Raw genomic sequence first — 10,742 nt, forward strand, 5'->3', positions numbered from 1 at the left:
TCGCCGAGAGCCGCAGCCGAGCTGCGCCGCCCGCCCCGGACTCTCCCAGGCGCCCCGCCGGAAGCTGCGCGCGCGCTGACGTCACGGCGCCTCGCTGCCCCGATCGCGGCGCGCGGACGCCCACCTCCAGGCCGCGGCGGCGGGTCCCGCGGACAGCCCTCTTCCCGCCGCCCCGCACGAGGAGTTAGGGCCAGAGGGACGCGCCACATGGCTATGCCCAAGGGGACGCCACCCGCCCCGCCCCGGCCGCGCTCGCGCCTTTCGGCGGCCTGGGGGTCCGCCCTCCCGGCCTCCCTCCGGGCCTCAGCGGGGCCCCCCGGGCCGGAGCCCAGGTCAGGGAGGGGGTGCGGGCACGGGGCCGCGGGTGCCCGCTGCGCGCCCGGCGCCACAAGGCCGCGCTCAGTTTCGCAGCGCTCGCGAGGTCTGCGCAGTAACGGTCACGGCGCTTCCGGGGCGGTGCGCCCGGGCCAGCGGCGCGGCCCGGCCCCGCCCCTGCCCCCACCCTAGCTGTCGGTCCCGGCCCCGCCCGCCCCCCGCCCCCCTCCCCCCGCCCCCCTCCCCCTTCCTAGCTGTCCGTCCGGGCCCAGCCCCGCCCCTCCCCGCCCTAGCTGTCCCTCCCAGCCCTGCCCCACCCCGCCCCCGCCCTAGCTGTCCGTCAGGCGCCGCTCAGGTTGCGGAGGATCCAGCCTCTCCACTCCCGCCGGGACCCTACGGGAAGTAGGCGCGGGACAGTGGTTAAGGGACTCCATTCTCATCTCAAGGGAGCCCTCAGTCTCCCTCCCTACCCCACCCTGGCAGCCACAGCGAAACAAAACAGAAATCAACAACTGGCCTGACATCTCTCCTCCCTGGTACTGCGCATTTAAGGTCAAAAGCCCCCGTGCAGTAGAGATCTGGCTTTCCCTTTCTGATGTGGCCTAGCCAACTGCTCCTCCACCACTCGGGGCCGGTCTGTCTTGTGACACTCAGGGAACATGGAACCTCTTGGGCACCACCTCAGTTTCTCTTAGCAGACTCAGAATTCATTCAAAAGGTCCAAGTAATCCCAGCAACATGAGTTGGAGGCAGGAGGATCCCAAGTTCAAGGCCAACTTGAATTTAGCAAGACGTTGCCAAAAAAAAAAAAAAAAAAAAAAAAAGGGCTGGGTGTTTAGTTCGGTGGTAGAGCGCCCCTGGCTTCAATCTCTAGTACAAAATAATTCATGCCACAAATGTTTATTGACAGGGTACCATGCATAGGGCAACCTGGGCTCTTCACAAAGGTGCTATGTCCCCAAGAGAATTTGAGGGGATTCCTTTTGCTGTTCCAGCAGTGCTGTGAGGTCCCTGTGGCTCAGCTTCCCTGAGGAGGTCACCTTCTTGGGGCCACCACCATTTCCACCCAGGGCACCTGGAGTGGCCCTGGTGTACAAGGCAGACACCGCCACTCTTGCAGGCTGGCAGTGGGTCCCCACCTGGAGGTGCTGCTGGGAGGGGTGGTGGCAGGCTCCCTGCATCCTCCCTCCCACTGGCCACCCCTTGCCAGTGCCTCTTATCTGGGTCCTGCAGGGATCAGTGGGCTGGAGATGGGGCAGAGCTAAAGCATCACTGGGGCGTGGAAGGTCTAGGAGCACACAGTGGGGCCAGGGGTCGGGGTATGTGTCAGTGTCGACTTAGGGCTTGGTGGGGAACAGCAGGCAGGTGAGCTCCCGGCCACCGCTGTGTCTGTCCACGAGGGGTAGGGGGTGCTTCGCATAGTGCTGGACCATGGCGGCCACAGAGGGGAAGAGCTGCAGAGGGGAGCAGGGCGCCCATGAGTCCCCTGAGCTCTGTCTTGCCAGCAACTTCCTGAGGCAGCCGTGGGCCTGGCGCGGGGGTTGTTGACAACTCTCTATGTATTTTCCCTTCTTGTGTGGCCCCCGAACTCCGCTGTCAGTTTGCTACCCAGTTCTAACAAGCCTCCGTGACTTCCCTGTGGGCTCCTGTTGGCCAGACAGGAAGACCACTGGCGGGCCCTGCCTCTGCCTGGTCCTTGGCATGGGGAGCTGAAGGGTGGGTGACTGCCTCTAGTCTGCACCCCTGCAAATGCTGGCTGCAAAGTTGAGTCTGGGAGCAAGTCGGCACGTGTCAACTCCTGGGACCCTGCCCTCCACCCTGTAGAACTCACACAGGCACAAAAGCCACCACCCTGTGCAAACTGAGTCATGGCAAGAGGGACAGGCCTCTTTTAAAAGTGCCAGGTGTCTCGAAGGAAGTAAGGACTCTGGCTGCTGTCATTTCTGACCACCCCAGAAAATGTGAACTGTGGGTTTCCCGGGCCCGTGCCCTCAGCTGGGCCCTGAGCACCTGCTCTGTGTCCTCTGGGCTCAGCAGCCCCTCCTTCTCCAGCACTCACCTCCTCGCGGTTCTTGCCCTCCCGGCCCAGGGCATAGTGGCACCCGCCCTCCAGCTGCCGGATGGGAATGTTGAACACCCGGCCTCGGAGCAGCACTGCCAGTGTGAGGGGCTGGGAGCTGAGAGGCCCTGAGCTGGGGCGCACGGTGTAGGCCCCGTCCTGTGGGGGAGACCTCAGCCATCAACCTCGTCTTTAGCCATCAACCTGCCCACCCCGCCGGACTCAGCAAGTCCAGAGCCTCCCTGGGCCTCCTGCTCCTGTCTGCTCAGCCAGCCACAGCCTTGAGCAGAGGGATTTTGGAGAAGGCCTGGGGTTTGCAGCTGCCCACCTTTTGGAAGTGGAGCAGGGCCCTCTCCACAGCATGCCGGTCGCAGTTCCCTGCATACCAAGGCTGGCCCAGCAGGCTGCCATCCTGCGTGCACACACACAGCAGCTCAGGGGTGTGGGGAGCAGAGGATGCTGGGCCTGGTGTGTCTCAGTGCCAGACTGAGCCCCACAGCAGGGCCAGTGCTCACGCCTGCCGCGTGGCACCACAGGCGTGCTCACCTTGTCTGCACCCCCAGGGTGCTGCACACACAGGCTCAAATTCCTGATCCTGGGGAGCAGCTTGCCTCAGCCCAGGAGGGTTCCGGGAGAGGCCTGCTTCCCCCTGGCCTCCACCCCAGGCAGCTCCCAGCCCCCGCTCACCTGGGCAGCTGAAGTACTCCTGGGGGGCGCCATGGCTGGAAGAGACAGTCTCCTTCCTGCTGGGAAGAGCAGACTATAGAGCTGGGGCTGGGAGGGGGTTGAGCAAGGGAAGCTTCTGGGAGCAACTTCAGGGGTGAGGCCAGGAGCAGGAGTGTGAGGAGTCCTGAGGCCCAAGGCAGGGCACCCTGTGCTCCCCCATCCTCCAGGTCCTGCGCCCTGCTAGGACCTACCAGCCGGCCCTTGTGTAATTTCCAAGTGAGGTGTGATCTTGGATTCCCCACCTGGTGCAGATCCTGGAAAATGTCCAAGGGGGTCCCCTCAGGTCTGATCTAGCAAGGTGGGGCCTGCATGGCTGAGAGGGAGTCTGCAGAACTGGGAAGGAGGCTTCAGGAGTGAAGGGCCTGTGGCCCGCAGGACTGGGAGGGGATCTGTGGCTTGCAGAAGTGGGAGGGAGCCTGGGCCTGCAGTCTGGCGTCTTTGGGACTGCAAGGTTTGTGCCCAACATGAGCTACTCACCTTTAGAGGCGGCCTCTGCTGCTCCCTGGGACACCAGAGGTCTGGTTAGGAGAGAGCCGGCCCGGCCTGCCCCACCCCCCACGCTCCTGAAGTCCCCCTGCTTCTCCCTCCCCACCCTCACACCCCCCTTGACCACTAGCCTCTCACATTCCGAGCTTCCCGGGGGGCTGTGGTGAATCTGCAGGGAGCAAGTTGGGGAATAGCGCTCAGGGTCTTTGTCATATTCACAATAAGGACCCCAGCCTCCCAAGTTGCTCCTGTCACCACTGCCCGCAACCCTGGGACACTGCCAGCAGGGCCCACCCTGCATCAGGGCTGCGGAGCCTGAGTGGGTGCCCCCTCGATCTCTCTCAGGCTTGTGCCCGCGCGTCTGATGGGTGTTCACCTGGACACCACAGGTGTCACTGGCAGAGGGACTGAGGGCAGCAGGACTTGAGAGCTTGGAGTCCGAGTCAAGGCCGGAACTGAAACAGAGAGGGCAGGCTGGGCTGGGCTGGGCTGGGCAGCAGCCAGGAAATCCACAGGGAGGAGCTGAGAACAGCTGCAGGGCCGCTGCCTCTGCAGCCGGGGCTTTCTGGGAGTCCTCCCAACCTGAGGAAGAGGCCTGCCTGGCTGCGGAGCCCAGAGGTCCACTCAGACCTTGCTCTAGGGGGGCTGGGTCACCTCCCTGGTAGAAACAGGGTGGGTCAGCCTGGGCCAAGAAGCAGAGAGATCCTGTGCGTTGGTGGTGGAGAGAGGGACGTGGGAAGATGATGGGGCCTGGAGAGGGAGTCCCTGGGGGCAGCTGAGGACAGCAGGACGGGAAGTCTGGAGGGAGGGAGGCGCGCACCTGGATCGGGCTCACACTCCAGGTAGATATCCTCGTCCTCCTTCTTTGCAGGATCTGGAAGCTAGGGTAGGGAGGGGTATGGGTGACCAGCCCTGAGGTTCACTCTAGGAGGCCTCTGCCCAGGCGGTGGGGGGCAGTGATCCTCACAGGTGGCCCTTTCTGGGTCAAACTGCTCCTCTGCCTGGGAGAGGCATCCGATGAGCACCCTCCCTGCGGAGGTAGCATGGGAAATGCAGGTATCAGGGAGAAGCCTCAGGGCCCCACTCACGCCCAGGCCAGGCACCTTTCCCCTCTGCTTCAGGGATACGTCCTGGCCTTCCCAGGCCCCACCCACCCCTGCAGCATTTAGCCAGAACCCTAGAATGGAGGTGAGGATGGGGGTTGCTCACCACTCTGGACGGTGCACCCCACTCTGCATGGAGAAAGAGAACCAGCAGAGAAGAGGGTTGAGCCCTTGGAGGTCCCTGCAGAGGGTCTGCAGAGCCAGCTGTGAAGCCCCAGGGAAATCCGTGCTCCGCAGGACCCTGTGGGTGTCTAGCTTGCCCCTCCCCACCCATTTGCCAGGCATGGCTCCAGATGACTTTGCCCTGGTCCAAAAAACAAAGCCGCCCTCAAGGTCAGGAGGGTTTACCAACCACTGAGCACAGTAGAAGGGAATGTGCTGGCCTTGGGCAGGAGGAGGTCACCCCCGCAAGGCCTCATATTTCCTGAGATCCCTCCCTCTCCTGACCCCCCAGGGTTCTGGGCCAACAGAAGTCAGGACAATGACCACAGGGGCAAGTCTCTGGGCAGCGTGGGCAATGATTACTGCGTGGTGACCACCCCTGCTCAGACGGCTCAGTGGGAGGTCCTTGAAGCTGACTGCTTCATCGTGGGTGTCCCTCACCTGGCCCAGAGGTCACTCCAGGTGCAGACAGGGCTGGAGTCTGGGCCTCTGCCCCTCATTCACTCACTGCCTACCTAGACTACCCTCCTCAGGGGACTGGCAGATAGAAGGGAGGCCCAGCCGAGAGGGTGATCAGGCTCACCCCTGCCCCACGGCAGGACTCCCCTGACTGCCCTCCCAGAGTGCAGCCAAGAAAGAGGACACCCCTCGCCTTACCTCGCCTCCCAAAGACAGGTGCCTGCTTCCTGGCCACCTGCAGGTCGACTGCTGCCTTTAGCTGTGGACACAGTGGGGCTCGTGAGCGAGGAGGGAGGAGGCCGCCGAGGCCAACATAACGTCCAGGCAGCTTTAAAAACCGCCACCGGACACACGAAGAAATGTACCAAGGGACCACACTTCTCTGCGGCTATTCTGTGGCGGCTCCCTCCCTGGATTTTGTCTGTCTGTAGATGTTGACAGACCTTTACTTATTCGTTTATCTACGTGTGGTGCTAAGACTCGAACCCAGGGCCTCGCGCATGCTAGTCCAGTGCCCTAGCACTGAGCCGCAGCCGCCCCTGGATTTCACTCCACTAAAACACAACGGAAGCGGTGGCTCTTTGAAAGCCCGTCACCGGGGTCGCGTTGGGAGTGGGGGCTGGCAGTGGCAGCAGCCGGGACAGGGTCCAGCTCGGGCCAGCGCGGGGAGCCAGCTGGGCAGGGTCCAGCTCGGGCCAGCGCGGGGGGCCAGCTGGGCAGGGGTCCCGCTGCGGCCGGCGAGGCCCGGCGGGGAGCGGCGACCCTGTTACGGGCGCCCTCCGAGCTCGCCCCGGACAGCGGACGCGGGCGCCTGCGGACTCACCGGGCAACGCCGGCCCGGGGCGGGGCGTGCGGGCGGGCCTGCGGCCGCGGCGGGCGGGAGTCGGGGCGGCAGCGGCCGGGGTGGGCGCCCCGGGCCCGGGCGATCTGGAAGAGACCCGCGCTCGGTGGGCGGCTTCCTCGCGCCCGCGACCCCGCCACGCCGCCCTCGCTGGCTCCCCGCGGCTCACTGGCCGCTCACAGCCCGTCGCCATGGCAACCGAGAGGGCCAGCTGCCCCGGCCCGCGGGCTGGAGCCGCGGGGGCGGCAGGCGGGCGCGGGCTGCGCTCGGGGACGCGCGGCTGCGGGGCGCGATTGCCTGGGTCGCGCGCCCGCCCCTCCACGCCCGCTCCTCCCTCCGCTCCCGCTCCTCCCTCCGCTCCTCCCTCCGCTCCCGCTCCTCCCGCCGCTCCTCCCTCCGCTCCCGTTGCCTGCTGCTCCTCCCTCTGGCGCTCTCTGCCCTGCCCAGAGGCCCCGGGACCGGGACCGCCAGCCGCGGCTCCCTCTCTCCATGCCCGCCTCCACCTGCACGCCCTCACCCAGGTACAACGAGTCCTCCTCAGTGCCTGGACGCGGCACAGGGGCCAGACTGAGGGGCAGAGCCTCACAGGGGGGCAGCTCGTATTTATCCTCCTCCTCGTCCTCCTCCTCCTCCTGGGCCTTGAGGAAGCGATGCTGGGCACGGGAAGCATGGACTAGGTCCAGGACCCTGATAGCTGCTGCCCCCTGTCCCCTGCCCCGCCCCAGTTTCAGCAACTGGACTTACGCGGGGTCTCCAGGTCTCTGGGGCAGGCAGAGGAGAGGGACCTAGGGCATCTTCTCTCCAAGCTGGGGCATCTGGACAGACAGACAGGCCTCACTTCCTCCCAGCCCACCCTCCTCTGGTACCCACCTCTTTGTCCTTTTAACTAAAGGAACACAACCTGCTGGGCGTTTCTGGCAGGCACTGGGCGGGGAGGTGGTTGTGGAGGCCATGAGTAGGCATGGACCGCCCAGCCACCCTCCCACCCCTGCTAGTCCTCTGCCATTGCACTGCAGATGTCGATCAAGACAGGTGGGAGAGCCGGGTCCCAGGCACCAAACAGGCTAGGGCAGGTGACCAGGGCCTGCGGGGGACACCCAACTTGTGGGGGCCCGTCACTTACCTACACATCTGGGGGGTGGCAGTGGGGGACCCAACCTGCAAGCAGACTGCAGTCAGCTTTGTTCCAGGGCTTCCGAGTTCACGTGGGCCAGACCTTGCAATCTAGGACACTCTCACCCGTGACAGTGTGAACACCCTGGAGTTGTGGGACACTGTGGCCCTGGCACCAGGGCAGCAAGAACGGAAGGCTGGGAACAGAGCTAATGCCCTCTGGGTGCAAAGCTCCATGAGTTGGCCTTGGGGTGACAGGGTGGGAGCAAGGAGTCCTTGGGGTGGGTAGCTTAGCACAGCCCCTGGGATGGGTGCTTTGCAGAGCAGTAGAGCAGGTGAGGCAAGAGAAAGGAGAGCTCACCCTGGTACTCACCGGGGCCTGCTGCTGCTGTGCTTCTCCTAGAAAGAGCCAGAAGGGAAAGAGCAGGGTGGTCAGCCCAGCAAGTGCCCCTGGCATGGGCAGGCTTGTGTGCCAAGGCTCTCCGAGGACCACCAAGTCTCACCATGGCAGTTTAGAGGGCCTCTGCCTCCCTGGAACTCGGGATCTGCTACTGGTGGCCTGGGCACAGGGGCCTATTGTTCCCATCATTTGCATCTTCTAACACTGGAAGAGGGGCCACCTGTGACCGACAACTCTAGTGGACTTCACCCAGGACACTCCCAGAGCCCAATCCCAGTCCCGGCTTCCCCACCCCACCCCCAGCTGTGGTCTCCAGACTCTCAGGAGCAGAGCCAAGCTGGACCAGGACACTCAGCACACAGGCTTCCTTGGGTTCCAGTGTCTCTTCCTCCTCCTCCTCCTCCTCCTCCTCTTGCTCTTCTTGTCCTTCTCCTCCCCTTCTCTCTCCCTCTCTCTCTCTCTCTCTCCCTCTCTCCCTCTCTCCCTCCCCCCTCTCCCTCCCTCTCCCTCCCTCCCTCCCTCTCTCTCTCTCTCCCTCCCTCCCTCTCTCCCTCCCTCCCTCTCTCCCTCTCTCTCTCTCTCCCTCCCTCCCTCTCTCTCCCTCTCCCCTCTCTCTCTCCCTCTCCCTCTCTCTCTCCTCTCTCTCTCTCTCTCCCTCTCCCTCTCTCCCTCTCTCTCTCCCTCTCCCTCTCTCTCTCCTCTCTCTCTCTCCCTCCCTCCCTCTCTCTCCCTCTCCCTCTCTCTCTCCCTCTCCCTCTCTCCCTCTCTCCCTCCCTCCCTCCCTCTCTCTCTCCCTCTCCCTCTCCCTCTCTCTCCCTCTCTCTCCCTCCCTCTCCCTCTCTCTCCCTCCCTCCCTCTCTCTCCCTCTCTCTCTCTCTCCCTCTCTCCCTCCCTTCCTCCTCCCCCCCTCTCTCCCTCCCTCCCTCCCTCTCTCTCTCCCTCCCTCCTCTCTCCCTCTCCCTCTCTCTCTCCCTCCCTCTCTCCCTCCCTCCCTCCCCCTCCCATCCTCTCTCTCTCAGTGCTGGGAATCTAACCCAGGGCCTCAGGGATGCCAGGCAAGAGCTGTACCACTGAGCCACATTCCCAACCCTCACAGACAATGTCACATTAACTGGCAGGTCCGATTAAAAATGAGATGGCCCTTGGAGACACCTTCCTAAACCCTTGCTCCTGCTGCCCTTTGCTGGTGAGTGGGCCCAGAGATGAAGGTTGGTGAGGCGCTCAGAAGCAGGCTCTGGGACTTAGTGAGACAGCTGGCTCTGTGATGGATGTGTGTATTCATCCATCAGGTATTTGTGGAACCTCCAGGCACGATTGCAGGAGTAAGGTGCTGTAGAGAGATGAGCAGGCGTTACGCCTGTGTCGTTCCTTGTCGAACCTCACGATGCGAGCACCAGTGCTAGCTATACTTTTCAAAGAGGAGACTGAGTGTGTGATCAGCTCAGACTTCCGTAACAGAACGCCACAGACTGAGTGTCATTTCTGCAAGGCACTGGGGTTGGTTTTTGGTGTGGCCTCTCTCGCTGTGTCCTCACAGACCTCTTATCTGGGCACAGAGCTATCTCCCAAAGACAGCCACGCTGGAGCTAGGGCTTCGGCCTGTCCGTGCGGGGCACAGTTCCGTCTCTGCCACTGAGGCGCCTCGAGGCTGCGCGGCCTCCCCCAGGCTGGTGGTGGCTGTGTGCTGGAGGTAGGCTGAGGTCTGCCTGGCCCACAGCCTGGCCACCGCGCATCCTGGTCTGGCTGGGAGTCTGCACCCTCCCTCCCCGAGATGCGGTCAGGTCCTGTCCTGTGCGTCCTTGGGGACTTGAGCACTTGTGGTTTCCAGGTGCTCTGTCACCCAAGTGAATTTTGGGACACTGACTTCTGAGAAGTGCTGAGATAACAGGAGGGCAGGCCTGGCGTCTGACCATTTAAACCAAGGAAACTGTGATGGGGAGATGAGGCCTTCTCAGGCTCTGTAGCTCTCTTGCATTTACTATTTTGGTGATGACTGACCCCTGGAACAAAGAAGAAATAAAGTCAAGAGTGGGGGTCCTCTCTGCCACGTCCCGCGTGGAGGAGAAAAGGGTCGACTGCCAGAGCCGGATGTTGGCGGTTTCTCCATTACTCACCTACTCAATAAGAGAGGGGGTGTGACGGTCCAGCCGTCCCAGCTCTGGCCTCTTACAACAACATGGAGATGCCCAACTCTCCTTTATTTATAATGTGCAGGTAATGGGGGCCAGGACCAGGAGGAGCTGCTTCTGTGATGGACAGGACACGGTGGAGTTGGGGAAGCCATTCTCTTAGCGGGAAAGTTCCAGAAGGGCACAGGGAACTAATTCTATGCAGCGCCACTTGCTTCCCAGCAGTTCCTAGAAGCCAGGCCTTGCGTCCCATGGCCCCACCTAGTCGATTCTGCTAAATAAGGACAGCTTCCCACACCCAGGCACCTGTGCCTTTGGAGGGCATGGAACTGGGGCCCTGGGGAGAGAGCTCAGGGCTGGAGCTGGCCACAGCCTTAAGAGAGGAGGCCCAGGTGAGTCATGGGAACTGTACTTCAGAAGCCATGAAGAGCCGGGTACAGTGGCACACGCCTGTAATCCCAGGGACTGTGGAAGCTGAGACAAAAGGATCGCAAGTTCAAGGCTAGCCTGGGTAATTTAGCAAGGCCTTCAGAAACTTAGGAAGAATTTTTCTCAAAATAAAAATTTAAAAGGGCTGGGGATGTGGCTCAGTGGTAACCCTGGGTTCAGTCTCCAGTACAAAAAAAAAAAAAAAAAAAAAAAAAGCCACAAAGAGTCACTGGGATGGTTTCACAGGGAGCCCTGGTGGTGCAGGAAAAACGAAAAAAAGAAAAACAAGAACCAAGCTAGGCACCAGGCCCACTCCTCTCCCTCACTCCCCAGCTGACCATAGGCAGGGGCAACTTCCTCACCTACAGAGCCTCCTATGGGATGAGGGACCACAAGCCAGAGTGAGCAGAAGGTTCTGGACACGTCTCACCATTAAACCCAAATCGAGTGTTTCCCAGAGTGCCCTGCCCCCCCCCCCAGCTGCCTCTCCCTTCTGCCCAGGTTTGCATAGGCAAATGCC

At 62.5% G+C, this 10,742-nt stretch overlaps 1 protein-coding gene across 1 annotated transcript; it reads right to left on the minus strand.

The window, feature by feature from the left end:
* Positions 1 to 1,209: 1,209 nt before the first annotated feature.
* Sh2d6 (SH2 domain containing 6) lies at positions 1,210 to 7,806 on the minus strand. Its single transcript, XM_047523245.1, has 16 exons — positions 7,768 to 7,806; positions 7,638 to 7,663; positions 7,275 to 7,309; positions 6,896 to 6,966; positions 6,669 to 6,804; positions 6,134 to 6,237; positions 5,509 to 5,698; positions 4,796 to 4,818; positions 4,407 to 4,467; positions 3,963 to 4,041; positions 3,725 to 3,755; positions 3,578 to 3,602; positions 3,062 to 3,120; positions 2,703 to 2,786; positions 2,375 to 2,533; positions 1,210 to 1,769 (listed from the first exon to the last, which is right to left on the minus strand). The coding sequence occupies exons 1-16, from the start codon at positions 7,768 to 7,770 to the stop codon at positions 1,653 to 1,655; spliced, it is 1,203 nt and encodes a 400-aa protein (XP_047379201.1). The 5' UTR covers positions 7,771 to 7,806; the 3' UTR covers positions 1,210 to 1,652.
* Between the last annotated feature and the right edge of the window lie 2,936 nt (positions 7,807 to 10,742).

Source organism: Sciurus carolinensis, chromosome 13 (assembly GCF_902686445.1).
Source record: "Sciurus carolinensis chromosome 13, mSciCar1.2, whole genome shotgun sequence".
NCBI lineage: Eukaryota > Metazoa > Chordata > Mammalia > Rodentia > Sciuridae > Sciurus > Sciurus carolinensis.

Excerpts from the sequence above, each read along its gene's own strand:
- Sh2d6 (XM_047523245.1), bottom strand. Across the intron at positions 7,310-7,637 it reads CACAGCAGCAGCAGGCCCCG|GTTGGGTCCCCCACTGCCAC; the intron begins GTGAGTACCAGG and ends GTCTGCTTGCAG. Across the intron at positions 6,805-6,895 it reads CAGAGACCTGGAGACCCCGC|CATCGCTTCCTCAAGGCCCA; the intron begins GTAAGTCCAGTT and ends TCCCGTGCCCAG.